Below are 18,781 nucleotides of genomic sequence, written 5' to 3' on the forward strand. Positions count from 1 at the left end.
TTATTTTCTTCATATATTTTTTTCTCTTTACATATTACTTTTACCTAGGCTTGCCTACGAAGTGCGATTCGAAATCGCCCGATTTTCTGTTCTATTATCTTTACTTATTTAAATGACTGCCTTGATCTCTTTACAACATCGGAAATGTTTGGTCGCTATGACTCATTGATTTTTATATCTTCTCCTATGTTCAGCTCTATACCAATTGCAATTTCTCAGAAATAACTGATCAATATGCGATGAGGTTCGTTTTTGTCTCTGGAAGGTGCATAAAAAGGAGGTTTGGATTAAACGCAAGACAAATCTGGAAATCCTTGAGTTGGTGTTTTGGTCTGGGTTTCTCCTTTTCTCAAGTTTCATATATCTTCTTTTATTTTATTCCACGGGGCAGGGCTTTTGATTTGGAAACTTCCATGATTGAATTGAATTACCAGCCCGAATGGTTGGTATGGGAAGGGCGTTGAGTTTTCCTACAGTATGGCTCCTATCAGATTGAGACTCTAGGGCTGGTCTTATGTCTGGACAATTGTCCACCTATGATTTATGATTCTTTCAACTGTCATGTCCCAATAGTATTTTTCTAAAGTGATTTGAATATATCCCTACTAGTAGTTGTCTAGCATGAGTCCCCAGAACATTGAAACTACTAGTAGTTCTGCAACATGTGAATTCAAGCTATGCGTACCGAGTCCACCGAGTCCACATCCACTCTCAAGTGCTGGGAGCAATAAAAATGATATGTGAAAATAATAATACATTGTATGAAGACTTGGAAATAAAAGGGGTATATATACACTTTTGTACGAATGTTCACAAAGATCGCTGTATTATACACATGTGCACGGATTCTCGAGACTCATCTCACCGGTCACCACTGGCAGATGCATGCCCCGAAGATAGTGAGCCCCGTCGAGGGGAGTCACGAAGAGCGATTTCTTCCGGCGTTGGTTTTCTCGAAGAACGTGGTTTCAAGAAGGTATACCGTTCTTTCAAAACGTTATTCATCCAAGGCCCGTTTTGAATCTCCTTGAATCGATCGCGAACTCTCTTCGCTCGACGACCAGTTAGGACTTCACGAGCCTGTAGACGTGATAGGTGACCTGGTATTTCGAAATCGATTTGCTCTTCTGGCATCCCGGCATGAAGGAACAGATTCACGCATTCATCGAGGATCTCCTCAGCTGGTGATGAAGGGGGGAGACCGCCATTTGCGCTTTGATGTTGGAAAATCTTCTTTGATACCCCAATTCTGTATCTTGCGTCCTGTTTAAATGTATCCCCAACTTTGGGGGTTCTTGTTTGGGAGGATGAAGCGGGTGATTCTGATGAGGTGGATTTGGATAGGGAGCTGCGAGCAGAATGATCTTTTCCCGGAGATGATGGGTCGAAGTTGTTCATAAGCTCCTTGCTAAACTCCAGACTTGCAACTCGCGCAAGAATTCGGATGGTGTTCAAGTTAGGAATAACTGCCTTCTCCGCCACATGTCGATGCCACTGAGTATAGTAGGTTGGATCACTCTCTGCAAAGTCACGTTCGCCGCGCAATGCAATTCGGGTGACACCACCTTCCTTTTTACGCCAGAGGGCTGGATTGGGGAGGTTCTGACACCACTTGAAAAGCAGGTCTCTGCCAGCCTGAGCACCGCGAACCTCAGTGATCGCCGACAATAGGATATGGAAAGACACGGAAGAGATATAGCCGATCTTGTCACGGCTTCTGAACTTATGTTTAAGCTCCATCTTTGCTTCACGCGCTAAGGCCCCAGGGACAGTGCGAAACATACCCTCGTCCGCTCAAGAACTCTCCATTGAAAATCAGACGTACGTGGGTTTTTGCCTCGGGAGGTATTGAATTCACCGTCAAAGAAGCGACGTAGGAAAGCCGTAGCCCGAGACAAACTGTGAGTGAGCTTCGCTTGTACCTCCGGATCGGCACAATTAGCGCGACTTCGCGCGAGTGCACCCTCAAGCCTGACAATCTTCGCACCCAGCATCATGATATTACCAAAGCCCCAAGACTTTGGTCTGTAATCACGCAGGTATTCAAATGCCAGAATCGCACGATCCCAGTCCCCGAAGGTGATATGAAGATTAGCCATGGCTTTGAGGGTATTCACGGAGAGTGGCATCTCCAGTGACTTGATGACGCTCTTGCTCAATTCCTTATTTTGTGTCGCAGAGGCAAAACGGAGTATGGATGGAGCGAGCGCGGGACTACCGTAAAGAGTTGGCGGGATAGCAGGGCCATCAAGCTCGTCGTTGAAGAGCAGCCAATTTCCAAAAGTATCCGCACGAGTAGAAGCGGCAAGATCAAGAAGATGGGCGAGTGTTGTGATTGAGACTTGAGAAAGGGACGATTGTTGAACCTGGAGCGAATCGAATTGCTGTGAATCAAAAAATTCTACATCAGTCGATGGAGCCTGGCTAAGACGCTCGAAGAAGGCTTGGATGTGTTGGGCTTTGCTGGCATCGGTGATATTTTGAAGCAAAGAGTATTGGATGAAGGCAGTGCTAGCCTGGCCCTTGTAGCTGTAGCTCTGAACATTGTATTCCACAAGACCTGCCAGAGCCGCTGTTTGATCGTATAGCTGTGCTCTTGTCATTTGATCCAATTCCTCTGTTGAGGGAACGGTCTTGGATTCCCACGGCGGTACCAAGCTCTGGGTGGATCGTAAAACTTTATCGAATGTGTTTGGATCTTCCATGGCCACCAAGCAACCAGACTCTAGAATCCGGACAATGTTCTCGGTAGCGACCTTCTTGGTAGGGCGCAGTTCATCTTTGGGGCCCGGAGGATCAAGCAAAGCGTTCAAAGGGGCTGAGTGCTTAAGCAGTTTGGAGGGAGAGAGCCCGTGGAATCCAATTGTATTATGGGCATTATTAGCCAGTCCAACACGTAGACCCGAAATGACCTCAGAACTAATTGTCCTTGGACCGAGTCCGTTGAAGGGAGGCTTCCTTTGGCCCTTGCGGGGTTCAATTGAGGTTATATGGTCTGCACGTCGCCATGACTTTTCCAGACTAATGTTAGTCTGTTGCACAACATCTAGAACCTGCATGAGAGGAGCCCAGCTCTCGACCTTCCAAGACAAGTTGCCTTGTCGTTTACTCATTTGTTCGACCAACCAAGCACCGGATTTGTTGAGACCGTGCTCAACGCAGCACCAAAGAATGAATTCAAACCAAATCTCAGGACCCAATTCCCGGACTCCCACTTTGAAAGGAACAAATGGGGGATCTTCACCAGCTTCGGCTGCTGCATCTGCAAGTGCAGCTTCATGTTCGACCCATGCTGCGTCGGAAAGAACGCTCATGATATGGCCCGATAGCAAATGGAGCCCCGGGGGACGGACAGAATATTGGTTGGAGTGGCTATTCGGTGATTGGTAGACTCTGTCGGATATCAAATCGAGATGGTGCAGACGAGCAAGTAAACGATAAATGTAGGACATTGCAATATCAGCCTTCTCAGCCGGTTGATCCGCGGCTGTTAATATTAATAACCCGAGATTGACGAATGTTTCCTCGAGGAAGGTATTTGCTAGATTTCTCACAGCTGGTCGAAATGAAGTTATCCGTTGAAGAGAGGTCTCGTGTGTAGGCGGGCATATCGGGATTAGCTGGCGTTTGGTTATAAGATCATCGTGACCCTTGCCAGTCAATTCATCTAGCGACATTCCAGGATCCTGCCATGCTGAATCCGAAAGCATCTGCCGAGGAGTCATATGAGGCATGAGCAGCTCGTATGTATCGACAAGACTGCCCAGAGCAGCGTACGCTAGCGGCCACCGTCCGTTGTAGAAACCCCAGTAACTGAGAAGGTCGAGATTTCGAAGCGTTCGTGCATGATATAATACCGCCCTCACATTATAACCTCCTTCGAGAGCCTTAGCGTGATCCAAAAGTGAAGTAGCCGTCTGGGGTTTGTCGGCGAAAGCTTCTCTCGAGGCCGTTAAAGCCCTCCTGAGAGATGGGATCCATTGCTTGATCTGGCCTTTCAGGTTCACACTTGCTGGAGGGGGTGGTAATTCGTTGTATGAAAGTATCAGCTGGAGCTCCTTGTGCCGGAGCTTGTTGAGCTGCCTTTCGGGCAGGCGATTGCTCTTAGTTGTAATTGACTGAGCATGGAGGCGAGATAGGGCGGGATAAGATGGAAGGGGAGGAGGAAGGAGTGAAGTTCTTGACCCGCGGCCAGTTCGCAAGAGGCCACTGGGGCACAAGCACCTTCTCATGACACGGCGATAAGCCTAGTTGAAGGCGCCTGCGGAGGTTTCACGGACTCGATGGGTTCGGGTGTGGCGTGGCACATTGCGGGTGGCACATGGACCGAGACGCAGCTTTGGATCTTCGCTTCTTATATTTCGCGTGATTCAACGGGTGAAAAGGTGTTGACCCGTCAAGACGGGGGTTTGTTGGAGTGTGTTTGGAGCGAAAACGAGTCGCTGGAAATTTGAAGCCAAAACCGGATGAGTCAGCATGAAGAAGGCGCAGCCAATCGGAGCTTCCGTATTTACTTCGATCATCGATCTAATTTAGATCAATAATTTCATTTCAATGTTGATTATATTTAAATCTTGATTGATGTGTGGGCTTTCTCTGAAAGATTGGAAATAATCTCCAGATACTAAATACTCATAGTCGTGGCGTTTCAGCGGGGCGTCAAGTCTATTAAGACATATTCAATGTTACGAAGGAGCCGTCTATCCTAGTATGACTAGTCCGATCTATGGAGTATGCAGAAATCAAAGCTACACTATTAGTACACAGAAATAGACATGTGCTAGTAAAAGATAACTTGAAGTACGTAGTAATACATGGACTAGTGAATACATAGGTCGGATCAATCAAGAGTCTCATTTGTGTGGATGCGACATCGGTCTAAATACTTTTGTCCTAAACTGAACCAGCAGCGACGGCAACAACAACCTATACCTCAACCACACAAGGCAGCGAAAATGCCCTTAATGAGTGAAAAATGCTCCATTCCTCTAAGCCCAGAGGTTGAGGAACTGACGAGCGTGGACACGCTTAACCTTCTCGCCCTGAGAAGAACTCTCGCCTTCGCCCTCGAAAGAAGAGCCCTCGCCTTCAGAAGAAGAGGAGCCCTTACTCTCACCTTTGGATGAGGAAGAGAAAGAGCCTTTGTCATCACCTTCGCCCTGGGAGCTGCTACCCTGGGGGCTACCGGATGGAACTGACCCGCTAGCACCGCTGCTGGAGCTGCCGCCAAATCCGCTGCCAGAACCAGAGCCACCAGTGGCACCCGAGGGCTGGGCACCGCCAGATGGGAATGAGCCGCCAACGGTGCCAGAAGGCTTAGCACCACCAGACGGGAACGAACCACCAGTAGTACCAGATGGCTGAGCACCACCGGATGGGAATGCGCCACCGGAGGGAGCAGAACCAGAACCGCCAGTAGTACCAGATGGCTGGGCATCTCCAGATGGGAATGCACGAACAGCCAAATCAGAGTTCGAGTCATCAAAAGTGCCGGAGGGCTGAGCTTCACCGGAGGGGAACGAGCCACCAACAGTGCCGGATGGTTGAGCTCCACCAGAGGGGAATGAACCGCCGGAAACGCCAGAACCCTGGTTACCAGAGCCCTGGCCGCCAAAGCTGCCAGATGGCTGAGGGCGACCAGAGGGGGATGAACCAGAGGGAGGAGTGCCAGAAGGACGGGGACCTGGACGACCAGAATGGTGTCCACCAGAGCCATGACCTCCAAATCCACCACCGTGACCTCCGAATCCACCGCCATGGCCACTAAATCCACCGGACGGGAAAGAACCAGTCGGCTCAGAGCCAGAAGGGGCCTGGGGAGTAGGAGTAGCGTCCTGACGCTTGTGGAGCTAGTCACAGTCAGTTAAGAACCTTAGAAAATAACCAAAGATCAACAAAATAGCAGCAGATATCACATACTCCGGGCAGTTCCCAGGCAACGGCATTGGGAGCCAGGCAAAGGGCGGCAATAAAGCCGGCAGCAATGTTAAACTTCATAGTGAATGGTTTGTTGTGGTAGGTGTAAACAACGATAGTAATGGGATGATAAAGCCCGAAGGATTGATAATGAATGGATAGGTTGAGTATCAAACTCTGAATGATCCGAAAAAGTTATTGGGAAGAAGGAAGCGCGCAGCACTCTGGTCTCAAAAAAAAATCCCGGAGGAGTTCGAAGTTAACATTCCTTATATACCCCGGGTTTGCTCTGTAAACATTGTACTTTGTTTCCAGTCAAGTGGACTCCAGCCGCTTGGGTATAGCTGAGACATCTAGACTAGGGACTCAAGTCTGGGAACGGTGGGGATCAGCGTTCTGAGACTGCTCATGATACCGGATCATCACTCTTCTCCATGACGGATGTATCGAATCAACGACGATCTCGGCAAATCGTGATTGAAGCCCTGGATGGGCCACGAGCAGTATTGGCTCATTCATGTGGAGCCGACAGCCCTCAAGTCGAAAGGGTGCAGGGTGTACGCAATCAGGGGTTCTGAGATCCCGAAACCCTGACTAGACAAAGATGGGAAAAAGCGCCTTGGTGAACCTGGAACTTCCCGTCGGGTCCTATCAGGGTGGCCATTTGGGCTGGACCGCAGCTGTAGATGTGCGGAGGTCAATGTGAAACGGACGAGTCACAGACTCGCTCCACCACGGCTTACACGTCGCCTGTCGATCTACTCACCACTTGCTTCAAATTGAGAAGACGGGATCAGGGTTTTCTCAGATTGATTGGACCAAGACGGGAATCGCCCCGATAGAAAGAGGAAAAACAAGGTGAGCAAATAGGGCGACAAGATCATACTCCACGGGTGATGGAAATGCCGTATACAAAGGTGGTCAACGTCGGGTTAAGCGCTGGAACACGCAAGTGCGCCCGCCACTCTACAATCCAACCACTTAGCCTGCTACACAACATCCCACCTCAGCAAAATTGCGCGTCCCTTAAAAAAGTAACTGATATGAATATGAATACTTGGCGAGCAGAAAAATATCCGAGTAGACGCAGGGGAGCAAGCCACCACTTAATGCTGGGGATTCGGAGTGTACCGATTGAACTCGGATGACATTGCGATATCTCTAATAAAAATTGAACAATATGTCAACATTTTTTTCAAGCTCCAGTAAGTATGTAAGTTGATCTGTCTTGTTTTGAGATTGCCCTATACTAGTTGATAACGAAATGTATCAATCAAATGGCCAATAACCCATATACTCAACCCTCTCCTCTGGCGTCTCAGCCAATTCAAGTTGCTTCACGATGCAATCTCTAGCTTCATCAAGAGCAGCCTTGCACTCATCATAAAATTCCAGTTCAATGAAGCCTTGAGCCGGCCATAAAATCGCCCATCCCCTCTTTGACCACCGCAACGGCATCGGTTCCCGCTTGCACACCATCACAATCCTGCTTAATACGCTGAATATCTGCGCCCGAAAAGTCAAATGGGAATTTTGAGACATTGATATTACTCTTAGCATGAAACACTGGTAAATCGATCCAGGAGTCCTGCAGGTTAACAAGAAGTGACTGAAAATGCGCCTCGCCGTATTCGAGCATGCGATGCCAGGAATATCAACCCGATGCTGGCGTCTTGCGGAATTCGACTGCTTTGCATAGATCTGGGTTTCTCGCCTGCATAATTTCCGCTAGCCGATGAATACGTTTTGATGTTTGTATTCGTGCAAGACTGCTGATCTTTCTTCAGGTGAGAGGCCGGTCAGTTTGGGTTTGGGTACTAGATCGAGCGTCTCGGGCTCAAGACCTGCCTCCCAGGCGAGAAAGGCTGGGTCAGTAGTTTGATTGAAGAGAGGTGAAATGTGACAGGACTGCCAGTCAGTTAGGGCGGTGATGGATTCAGGATTCTCAGGGTAGATAAAGATGTCATCACTGTGTAAATCATTAGTATGTCAGATGCGTGGCTTTGTGATGGCTGGTCCGTTGGGATAAGGGCGTTGACTATTTATTCATTCCATAACCATAAGGAGGGCTTTGGTAAAAACCTGGGCATGCCATTAGAATAATCTGCAACCTTGCTTCGAGCATGCTTGTAAATTGTATGTGTTACGTCGAAGGCGCGTAGCTACTAGTAGATGTCGGTGCGTATTGTCATAATAGGGTTGATAATGCTTGTCTCCTTGTAAGTAAGGAGTCGCACCCACGTAATATGTATCGGATTGTCGACAAGACAAGGGACAAAGACAAGCCCGGGGTATGATCTAAACCGAACTGATGAGGTGAATGAGTGAGAGACCCCAGGTGCCCTGTCTCGACGTTGCCTGAGGCTAACATTTGGACATAACGTATTCGGTAAGCGAGCTGGACATGTAAGCGAGCTGGCCACCCAACTTAATTTATTAATTTGAAATATATTTTTCTCAACCAACGCGCTTTTAAATTAATCAAACTAGCTATTTTCTCTGTCTGGGCATGTTTCTCTTCTATGTCCTGGCTGCCTGCATATTCCACATCCTCGCTGGCCCCGCGTACGTGGCTGTAAACCCTCTGAAACCTGCTCACGATAGCTATTGATTCGTGCTACTTGGACCTCGAATGGCTCTGAACGTAGCTCACGAACCTCTTGAACTGAGAGATCCCCTTCGTGGGCTATCTGTCTAGTTGATCGAGTTCGTTTTTGCTTTTGTTTCTCGTTGGCGGCGCGTAATTCGCTGTTTTCCTTTCTTAAGATTGCAGCGCCTTGTAACGCGAGTTGACAGCCTTTAACAATTTGGTTTATCGCACGATCTGATGGGCTGGGGGGGACTTCGAGATCCTGTATGACGTAAATCTTTTATTGATGAAGCTTGCCGACGCAGTTGTTTTTCGGTAAACGGGGTTTTTGGTGTGAAGTTCTGGCTTGAATCACTATCCTGGCTTGGTGGAGGTGTTGGTGTATGAAGACAAATATTAAGCTTTGATAGAACCCGATCGGGACAAAAAGGTATTAAACCAGCAGCTGCGAAGCTATTTTTTATAGTCTCCGATTTAAATGTCTCAATTCGGGCAAGGGGATATGCTTCAAGGAAATCGAGTTTATCGATATGGTTGATCCCAAGCCGTATTTTCATTTCAACCATCCGACCGTATGAGCGTTTTGATACCGCAAAACAACCAATATCAAGTGGCTGTAAAAGATGTGATGAATGTGCAGGCATGCAAATTGGTATGATGTTGTTTTCTTCACAAATTTCATCAAACTTTGGTGTTAAATGACTTCCATGGCTATCAAGAATTAAAAGTCGATATTGGCCTTTTAACCGTGAAAAAGTTGATGGAATAAAGAGATTTTGAAGCCAACGAATACCAATTTCGTTAGATGTCCAGCCATTTGGACTTACTTCAAATCGCCAATCATCTGGGAGGTTATCAAACCAAGACTCGATAAAAACTTTACCTTTGAAAATCACACATGGAGGCAGCGCCCATCCTGAAGCATTTATACATTCAATTGCAGTTACCCACTCACGATTTTCAGGTTGTAATAGTGATCTCCGTCCATAGTATTTAGCCCTTGTAACAACCTTTGCGGTCGCTACTAATCCCATCGCAAAACCAGTCTCATCAAAGTTGTAAATGTCGTTAGGGTCGATGCCGTATTGAGATATGGTTTTTTGAACAAGATTAAACCATTCACCAATGATTTTTGGATCTTCACATTTTGCACGCTCATAATTATAGCGTCTTGAGAACCGGTTCGATAGTTCAGGATGTCTTTTCACGAAGTTATAAACCCATTTTTCGCCAACTGTTTGAGCTGGGGTAATTCCACGGGCCTCGAGAAGAAGATTCGCAGTTTCTCGTACAGTAGCCGGCCGGGGCGCTGCTCCACGATCATCAAGCGAGAGGATCCATTTTTGAAGTGTTTCCTCTTCGATTTCAGTTAATTTGTGTGAGTTGGCGCGAGAAGTCGCGCGGTTTTGAATACCACGGAGACGGGTAGAGAGGGTTGATTTCGGCACGTTAAACCGACGTGCTGCTTCACGAATCGAGATAATTTCTTGATTTTTTATAGCTTGTATAGTTAATAAAATCCTACCCTCCTGCTCAGCTGAATTTCGTGAGGTTTGGGAGCGAATTGGTGGCATAGTAGGGGGTTGAATTGACTAAGTGCTAATACATGGACGCGTTTTGGGTGGGGTGGCCAGCTCGCTTACATGTCCAGCTCGCTTACCGAATACGTGAACTAGTGCAACCTTGTAAATGTAGTTTCCATGCACATGTGTTCGAGCTCTCCAGGTGATAGAATTAAAACGTAGGCAAAATAGATTTTGTCCTAGTCTGTCATAGCTTCATACATGTACTTGTTTGCATCCTTTGTTCTTAATTAGATCAATTGACTTGGCTGGCGGTGTATTCCACCACGAGCCCTTAGTGCCCAGCACGAGAGGTAGAAGGACAACCGCATAATTGTGGCCTTTCCACACCCCGACTTACTCCGTACATCAGATAACATGGGGAATCTCAATTAAAGTGATACAAAAATAACCGCAAGAACTCCACGCAGGGTCTCATCACATCATGAAGCAAGGCAACATTGAAAATATATCATTTCCAAGGAAGCTCTCATAATTCTTCCTCCTCCATGGCCATATCTCCTCCAAGCTCCTGCTCCACTTCATCAACAACAAAACTCTCGTAGTCTTCTAGGCCTTTCTGAACATGCACCTTGAAACGAATGACATCGTTGAGCATGGTCTCCACATTAGTATGAAGCTCCTCTCGGAGTGCATTCGCTCGTAATGTCAACTGCTCATACTCGATGTTGGTGTTCATCTCGCGCTGTTCCATTAATTGGACACTGTCGCTGAGAGTGGCACGCATCTTGGCAAGTTCCTTTTCCATCTTCTCAATCTGAGCGTCAGATGCCAGCTTCTGAGTGGTGGTAATCTCCTTGGTGCGTTCAAACTCCTCCTCTGCCGCTCGACGTCGATGCTCCAAGGCCTCGACCTCGCTTCGCTTTTCGTCCATTGCCTCCTTAATATTGTCGAGGAGATTGCGGCGCTCGAGATCATCGTCAATTCCTTTCTTTCGTCGCTCATTGATTTCCTTGCGAAGAGATTGCAGATTGTTGCGCACAAAGCCCCGAAGATCAAGATTCAACAAATGGGCGGGATGATATCCAGTAAAAGGCTCGGCTAATAGGCGATCACCCTCGGATGTAAATCGACTGGGACCTGCGCCAATTTGGCTGGCAGAGAAATTATTTTCGTTCACATTCAAGTGAAGTTCAAAGTCTTGATCCCTCGCGTTCTCCGCAGATGAGGGAATTAAACTGGCTTGGTAGCCCAATGTGTTGTAGTTCATGACGATCTTTTCAAGATCCTCCAGCTTTTGGCTGGCTTCAGCTTCCTTCTCCATGACACGTGCATGTGTCTCCTCCAAACGAGCAATTGTGTCCTCCAGACTCTTTTGAAGACGTTCCCGCTCAGTGTTCATGCGATCGATATCTTGGATAGTAATACCCTGTTGATCCACACTGGCTTGAAGATCGGATCGTTCAGACTCAGTTGTCTGAAGGTCCGCATCGGTTTTCTGGATTTCGCTGTCCAAGAATTTGATTCGAGTTTCGTACTTCTCGATCTTGCCCTTGACATTCTGATTGTAGTCTTCGAATTTCCTTTTGTCGTCTTCCAGAATTCGAAAGTGCTTGTCTAGCTTGGCCATATCCGGCGCATTCCTCTCCATCTCCTCAATTTGCTCACGGAGGGCTCTGTTTTCTGCCTCCAGAGATTCCATCTCCTTTACAAACCGCTCATTACCTTGAGCAAATTGTTGTGACATGTTCTCGATGTGCGGTACCAACCGCTGCTCCGCCGTTTCGTCGTCCTCATCCTCACCACCTTGAAGCCAGTCGTGATAGGCCTCGGTAAGGAAACGGAAAATAATTCGATCGCCCGTGAGATCCACACCAGCTTCAGCGCTTGCTTCGTCGTATTGTCCATGTACATAACCCTCCATCATCTGTGCCAATTGCATCAACCAATGCAACATACCCAAAAATGTTGACCAGTTCTGACCACCAACGGCCGAGATCTGTGACTTTGTGATTCCCTTCTCGTAAGGATAGCGCAGCTGCTTGAGAATTGGAGGGACCTCAGCATCCATAGCTTTTTGAAACTTATATCCGGGGTCAATGCGATGATACAGCCACTGGAAAATGTAGTTAAAATCCTTTTGTGTCGGTGAACGAAGAGTGTTCTGACCCAAAGAATGCTTCATTTCCAGCTCAAATTGGTTGGTTGTCAAATATTCCAATAGCTCTTGTCCAATGCGTGCTTGAAAAGATCGATCTCGAAGTGGTCGGGGATCCCGGGGAACGCCTGCTACCGCAGGAACTTGATTGAAAAAAGACTGATGGCCGATGGGACCTCCCATGGAAGGCCGTGAAAATACACTGCTGCGGCGTTGTAGGCTTTGCGGCGCAGGAATTGACGGGATAGAGTTCGGCGCAAAGCTTTGGCGACTTGCACTAGCACCATGGAACAAGTTGGTAGATACAGAGCGACGGACAGAGGAGAGACCGGCCTCCGCAGCAAATGGTCCTCCAGAAGAAGCACGACTAAAATTGGGCTGCTGCGGCCTGTTGACCGAGCTCATCAGGGACGTTCGACGGGCATTTTGCGAGGTAAACGGAGGATTGTTGTATCCGATGGAACTTGTGCGTTTCAGAGCAGAAGCGGGCTGTGGGATGGAAGTGAAATTTTGAACACTTGCTAGCGTCTGAAGTTCAATTGTCAGCTCGATCTACACTATGCGACAACTGGGAAAGAAGCTCATACCTCTCGGGGACGCCTGACACTAAACAACCCAGTATCTTGCGACATTATGAACAAGAGGAGCCGCAAAAGCGGCGCGTTGATAATGTATCAAAAGGTATGCCAATGTACGTAGAGTTTCAATTCGAGCAAGTGTACACTAGGAACGCGCAAATTGCTACTTAGTCGAGGAGGGGGTTTTGTTATCGTGCAGGAGGATCGGGCGAACAAATGTAAACAAGAAGCGGGTCAAGTCCGGATAGAGAAGGCGGTACCCAAATTGTGCAAACACAGCAAACAAGGGGTCACAATCACGAGACTTTCCCAGATTCGGTGTGGGGAAGCTTGGCGGTCATGAGTTCCGAGGTCCACGGCGATTGCCGATGAAGGTCGCTTTCACTTACATGGTTCTCTTCATTTACATCCTCCTGGATCGAGTTTACTATTCATAATGGCTCCCCGTGAGGAGCTAATTGCGTCTGCTGTAAGTGCACCCCTTTCTTGATTCAGGTCAAGCGATGCTAACTGATCTTTGTTAAGGTGACCTGTACGATCAATCGCACTCCGTGGACCCATCGCGTGATAGACTATTCGCTAACAATCCATTAGTTCTCCAAGACCCTTCGGTGGCCTCATCGCCTATTGAGAAACGAGTCGCATTTCTGCAATCGAAGAATCTCACTCAAGAAGAAGTCGATCTCGCCTTATCGCGCGTAGGAGAGGACCCTGCTGCTGCTGCTGCTGCCGCTGCTGCAGGCGCATCATTACCAGCCCCTTCTTCACAACAAGTTGCCTATCGGCCGCCACCACAAGCCCCCCAGGGATATGGCTATCCCCCATATAACCAAGCCCAATGGCAGGCTCCTGAGTATGTGCTTGACGTCTCCTGAATTACCCTCTGTGCATATTGATTACTAACCGGAGAGCAGGCCACCGAAGCGTGACTGGCGCGACTGGTTTATCATGGCGACCGTGGTAGGAGGAGTTGGCTATGGACTTTACACTGTCACTAAGGTAAGAGCCCTATATATCGCAACTATTCAATATTAGTGCTAATCGACCAATTCAGCGATACATTTCCCCATTAATCGCCCCACCGACCCCTCCTCAGCTAGAGCAGGATAAAGAGAATATTGATGAGCAGTTTTCACGGGCATTTGATCTCATTGAACAGCTGTCAACCGATACTGCAGCCTTGAAGGCTGCTGAGGATGCTCGTACTGAGCGTCTGGATGCCGCCCTCAAGGATGTTGAGAGCCTTGTTGCAGACTTGAAGACATCTTCTCGTCGCAGGGATGATGAGACTCGTCGGATTAGTGATGAAGTAAAGTCCCTGAAGGATGCTATTCCCAAAGCCCTCGAGGGTGCCCGAGAGGGCAACGAGAACCGGCTGAAGGCGCTTGGAACTGAATTGAAGAGCCTTAAGCTTCTTCTGGGCAACCGCTTGGGCGGCAGTGGCACCACTCCTTTGGCTGGTAGAACCCTTGGAAGCTCAATTCCCACTCCCCCAGCTACTACTACACCTCCACCAGTCCCGACTGATACCACCGCCGCTTCCTCTACTCCAGCCCCCAATGGCTTGCAAGCAACCGTGACATCGCCAGAGCAGGAGACCCAGACAACGACTCATGCGCCTCCTACAGACAGCAGCCCATTTTCGCGACTCAACCGCTCTGCTTCTATTCCGGCGTGGCAAATGGCTGCCGCGAACCGTAACAAGAGCTCATCGCAGTCAAGCACCCCCACTACGGATGATAAGCCAGCTGATACCACTGAACAGAGTGCGCCATCTAGCTAGAATATGGATTATTGGCGCTCTGGACCTTGTATGGATACCTTTTCAAGTTCGCTTAGATGTAATGATCACACCGCATTGATTCATTAACCCTGTACCTAGGTACTATATTGAGTTGTAATTTTGCCTGTAACTCACTGTTCATGTTACTGCCCAGGTAAATTTCAAGAGGATAATTTAGAGCCCATAATAGCTCTCTGGTACACCACATAGATACTAAATTAATGTCAATTACTGACTATATGGACACAGTCGATATTCTAGATGAGCATGGAAGGGCAGTTTTGAGGCCTATTATTGGCCGAGTGGGTCCGGATAACTGATATACCTCCAACGCCGAATTCTTGAACTAGACAAATTACTTGATTCAGCTTTACCTGAATACTTTAACGAATATCTTTACCTTCATAATGCCATCACCAAGACCCTCCCATCGATCCAATTCCCCGTCCACACAAGATAGGGAGCGCCGCCATCATCGCAGCCACCATGAACGCTCGCATTCCCACCGACACCGACATCGCGATCGCTCGCGCTCACCCCATCGATCAGAGAGACACAGCTCAGGCCGTGACCGTCCCCACCGTCGACACGATCGAGACCGAGAACATCATGATCGCAAGAGCAAAAAGGATGCAAAGCCGGTGGTTCTACCTTTGCAGGCGCGAGAGCTCACAAGGCGAGACCTGGAAGTTTTTACGCCTATGTTCGCGATGTATCTAGATATCCAGAAGGGAATATTCATTGAGGATTTATCAGAAGATGAGATTAAGGGCAGGTGGAAGAGCTTTATTCACAAGTGGTACGTCCTGCGATAGCTACTCGGTAAACGTTTCACTTATTAACCGGCTATTGTAGGAATCGCGCAGAGCTAGCTGAAGGCTGGTATGATCCCGCCACCCTGGAAAAAGCGCGCCAATCTGTGGCAGAAAGGCCACCTCCTCCCCAACGCGAGAGAAATTCACCGGATTATTCCCGTGGTGGACAGAATATCGAGAATGCCCAGACAGTACCAGTCGCAGAGGATGACGATGATGAGGATGATGATGAATACGGGCCGTCAATTCCCCATCACAATGCCTCAAGACAGATGGCTCGTTCCGGGCCGACTATACCAAGGATGCAAGATCTTGAACTGAAAAGAGGTAAGAGTGAACTTTCTAGTTTGCCGAATACTTATGGTGTACTAATGAGATCCATACAGAGACCGAAATGGAGGACGCCATTGCCGCGCGCAAAGAGTCAGATCTAAGGTACCAAGATGAGAAGCGAGCTCGTAAAGCTGAAATGAAGAGTTATGAAGAGGAAGTCGCGCCGCGCGCAGAAGCCGGTACACGCGAGAGGCAACTCGAGAAACGGAGGGAAGCCGCAGCATCGAATCGCGCATTTGCGGAGGCTCGGGGTGCATCACCTGAAGCGGCGCCAGAGGCCGATTTGATGGGATCTGGAGATAATGATCTTGCTGCTCTGAAGAGAGAAAAGGACCAGCAGCAGCGCAAGAAGAATGAAAGAGAGATTCGCAGAGAAGAGATTCTTCGAGCTCGGGCTGCAGAGCGTGAGGAGCGCGCTCAGAAATATCGCGAGAAGGAGCAGGAGACTATGGGTTGGTTGCACACGTTGGCTAAGCAACGTTTTGGTTGAGCTCTGCCACTGGCTGGCTGAACAATTTAGATTATGGAAGGATGCCTTAGCGTTTGATGCTTGGTTCAAATGGTTCAAATCGTACTAGTACTATATTCCCAAAATCTGACTGGGATTTGATTCATGAGAGCTGCCAGTGGACCTTTAAACCCAAGACTGAGTCAAGTGTGAGATAGATGATGCAATTTCATTATATCTGAATTACAACAAACTTGAACCACCAGACTACCAGGATTCACAATCAATCCATGCTAGATAGAACTCCTGATATTTGCGGTAAGCCTGGTATACCAAGGCATATCACTCATCAGTTCCCCCGAAAAGCCACCAGTGTAGAGCGCTGCTTTCCCTCAGCATCGAAATTCTGCGGATCCAACCACTTTTCAAAAGACTCAGACAAAGCAGGCCACTCGGAGTCAAGAATTGAAAACCAGGCCGTATCACGATTCTGGCCTTTAACTATCATATGCTGACGAAAGACACCTTCCGGCTTGAACCCAAAGCGGACAGCAGCCTTCTTAGAAGCCTCATTCAGGTCATTGCACTTCCACTCAAAGCGTCGGTACCCCAGATCATTGAACACAGTACTGGTAATGAGGTAGAAGGCCTCTGTTGCGGCGGTTGTGCGCTGTAGTAGAGGTGAAAATACCACGAAGCCGATCTCGACGACGCGGTTTGGCTGATCAATGCGCATGAGCGAGAAGAATCCCATAGCTTTGTTGCTTTTTTGGTCGATCAAAGCATAAAGATATGGATCTTGCGACTTGGAGATTCGTTCGATATATGGGATGAATGCTTCCTTGTCTTGGAATGGTCCATCGGCGATATAGTTCCATAGCGCGCCGTACTCTGGCAGGCCAATGGCCTCGTACAGGTCATCAGTGTGACGGGGGTCTAGCTTTTCGAGACGAACTGAGCGACCTGTAAAAGAGGTTGATGGTGGTAGTTTGGCAGGATAGGAATCCACAGCTGGTCCGACTGGTCTTGTCATCTTCAAGTACTTGAGTTGTTCAGTGGTGTAGTGGAAGTTGATGCTGAACTATTCAAGGGAACTGGGACGAAGAAGGTGGAAACCACGAATTTATACCTCAGACTCCAGACTGTACTCGGGTTGCATTCAGAAATGACTCAATTCAATAGAGTATTATTTATTTGTCCGATTTTGCAATCTAGTGTAGGTATGTTGAAATCTACTAGTAATTGTTGTCTTTGTTCGGGGACCATGACTCAGTGGATCGTCGGCGCCGAGCGGGATCCGATAACAACTTCAACCTTGATTAGATCTTTGAATCAACAGCACATCCATAAAAAACAAAATGAGTACGGTTTCCAAGGCTTTCCAGGGCCTAAAACGGTTCACAACCTGCGATGTACGCAATACCTGAATCCAGAAAACCCAAAACCCCAAACCATTGACACAATTCTTCCACGGCTCTCAGATTGGCGACGCGCTCGTGAAGCTCAAACAACCATATGGCGGCTTTCTAGATGGTCTGAAGATGTACTCTCCTGGTGGGGGGACTAGCATCTATGGACCTGCTATCACTGTCAAGATGGTAGAGACGAATAGTCCTGGTCCCACGCCGCCATTGCATTTTGCAGACGCAAACAAAGAGGGCCATATCATGTATATCCAGCAACCCAAGGGTCTATCCTCTGCTTGTTGGGGTGGTTTAATGTCAATCCGAGCTCAGATGCTTGGTAGCTTAGGTGTCATGGTTGATGGCCGTATGAGGGATGCACAGGAGCATCGCGATATGGGATTCCCGGTAGGCATTCACACTTGGGCATCTTCTCAGAACATCTCTCCAATCATGATAGAAATAACTGACCCCAGGAACAGGTCTTTGCTCGAGGTACAGCTGTTCTTGGATCAAATACATTCACGCGTGCCTCTGAGATCGATGTCCCACTTCAGTTCAAGGGAGACCTCTGGGTCTACCCGAAGGATATCCTGGTTGGTGATGAGAATGGCGTGGTTGTTGTGCCGCCATCATTACTTGAGCAAGTCGTAGAGATATGCGCAGAGAGATTTGAGATTGATGAGAAGACTATGAAGGCTCTCCGAGCGGGTGAGCCTTTGGGCGCAACTATCGAACGACTACGCAAGTAGTTTACTTGCTATCAGCATCAAATTTAACATCTATGATGTGCCTCCAGTGTGTGAAAGAGCTTGAGGAAGGATAAACTATCAACACAAAGCTTGATATAGCATGACTAGAACTTCTAAGTGTTCTCCTGTAGACTACATCTCATACCAGACGGGATGCGATCAAGGTCTCATCGCATTCACCAGAGCTGCAAACTTTGATACCTCTGGCGAGTTAGCGGCTGGAACGGTTTTTCGTACAGCTCGGCGATCGTTTGAAGGATTCGGAAAGGTTTATTGGAAGTATGCAGAATGAGTAGGAGAAGAATGACTTGGAAGAAATAGACTCGAAATTGTACTCATACTTGTAGCTTCATCCTGCTACTACTAGTAGGAGCCATGGCAATACAACTCGAGTCCCCTTATGCTTCATGTATGTGTTCCGCCAACATTTCAATCTCTAGAGTGAAAGCAAATGATCTCAATGGCAGGCAAACCTGCCTAAG

General features: G+C 48.0%; 8 protein-coding genes across 8 annotated transcripts; 3 read left to right on the top strand and 5 right to left on the bottom strand.

Moving 5' to 3' along the window:
- Nucleotides 1-861: 861 nt before the first annotated feature.
- Nucleotides 862-4,232, bottom strand: N7483_001365 (uncharacterized protein; the record flags this gene model as incomplete). Its single annotated transcript, XM_057084802.1, has 2 exons — nt 862-1,793; nt 1,826-4,232. 2 exons carry the CDS (start codon nt 4,230-4,232, stop codon nt 862-864), a joined length of 3,339 nt encoding a protein of 1,112 aa, XP_056950951.1.
- A 756-nt stretch (nt 4,233-4,988) lies between these two features.
- N7483_001366 (uncharacterized protein) lies at nt 4,989-5,997 on the bottom strand (the record flags this gene model as incomplete). The annotated part of the gene is made up of 2 exons (XM_057084803.1): nt 4,989-5,840; nt 5,920-5,997. The coding sequence occupies 2 exons, from the start codon at nt 5,995-5,997 to the stop codon at nt 4,989-4,991; spliced, it is 930 nt and encodes a 309-aa protein (XP_056950952.1).
- Nucleotides 5,998-7,312: 1,315 nt separating this feature from the next.
- On the bottom strand, nt 7,313-7,555 carry N7483_001367 (phosphotransferase enzyme family protein; the record flags this gene model as incomplete). The annotated part of the gene is made up of 1 exon (XM_057084804.1): nt 7,313-7,555. The coding sequence occupies one exon, from the start codon at nt 7,553-7,555 to the stop codon at nt 7,313-7,315; it is 243 nt and encodes an 80-aa protein (XP_056950953.1).
- Nucleotides 7,556-10,558: 3,003 nt separating this feature from the next.
- On the bottom strand, nt 10,559-12,819 carry N7483_001368 (kinetochore-associated Ndc80 complex subunit NDC80; the record flags this gene model as incomplete). Its single annotated transcript, XM_057084805.1, has 2 exons — nt 10,559-12,715; nt 12,775-12,819. The coding sequence occupies 2 exons, from the start codon at nt 12,817-12,819 to the stop codon at nt 10,559-10,561; spliced, it is 2,202 nt and encodes a 733-aa protein (XP_056950954.1).
- Nucleotides 12,820-13,201: 382 nt separating this feature from the next.
- Nucleotides 13,202-14,548, top strand: pex14 (putative peroxisomal membrane anchor protein (Pex14); the record flags this gene model as incomplete). The annotated part of the gene is made up of 5 exons (XM_057084806.1): nt 13,202-13,234; nt 13,291-13,297; nt 13,360-13,618; nt 13,680-13,764; nt 13,820-14,548. 5 exons carry the CDS (start codon nt 13,202-13,204, stop codon nt 14,546-14,548), a joined length of 1,113 nt encoding a protein of 370 aa, XP_056950955.1.
- A 407-nt stretch (nt 14,549-14,955) lies between these two features.
- Nucleotides 14,956-16,186, top strand: N7483_001370 (uncharacterized protein; the record flags this gene model as incomplete). The annotated part of the gene is made up of 3 exons (XM_057084807.1): nt 14,956-15,347; nt 15,404-15,690; nt 15,750-16,186. The coding sequence occupies 3 exons, from the start codon at nt 14,956-14,958 to the stop codon at nt 16,184-16,186; spliced, it is 1,116 nt and encodes a 371-aa protein (XP_056950956.1).
- Nucleotides 16,187-16,493: 307 nt separating this feature from the next.
- N7483_001371 (GNAT family N-acetyltransferase) lies at nt 16,494-17,177 on the bottom strand (the record flags this gene model as incomplete). The annotated part of the gene is made up of 1 exon (XM_057084808.1): nt 16,494-17,177. The coding sequence occupies one exon, from the start codon at nt 17,175-17,177 to the stop codon at nt 16,494-16,496; it is 684 nt and encodes a 227-aa protein (XP_056950957.1).
- Nucleotides 17,178-17,502: 325 nt separating this feature from the next.
- N7483_001372 (RraA family protein) lies at nt 17,503-18,299 on the top strand (the record flags this gene model as incomplete). The annotated part of the gene is made up of 3 exons (XM_057084809.1): nt 17,503-17,556; nt 17,578-17,955; nt 18,030-18,299. 3 exons carry the CDS (start codon nt 17,503-17,505, stop codon nt 18,297-18,299), a joined length of 702 nt encoding a protein of 233 aa, XP_056950958.1.
- Between the last annotated feature and the right edge of the window lie 482 nt (nt 18,300-18,781).

The sequence above is a fragment of the Penicillium malachiteum genome (genome assembly GCF_028827825.1).
Source record: "Penicillium malachiteum strain IBT 17515 chromosome Unknown utg000001l:1.0-8184562.0:1.0-8186909.0, whole genome shotgun sequence".
Classification (NCBI taxonomy): Eukaryota; Fungi; Ascomycota; class Eurotiomycetes; order Eurotiales; family Aspergillaceae; genus Penicillium; species Penicillium malachiteum.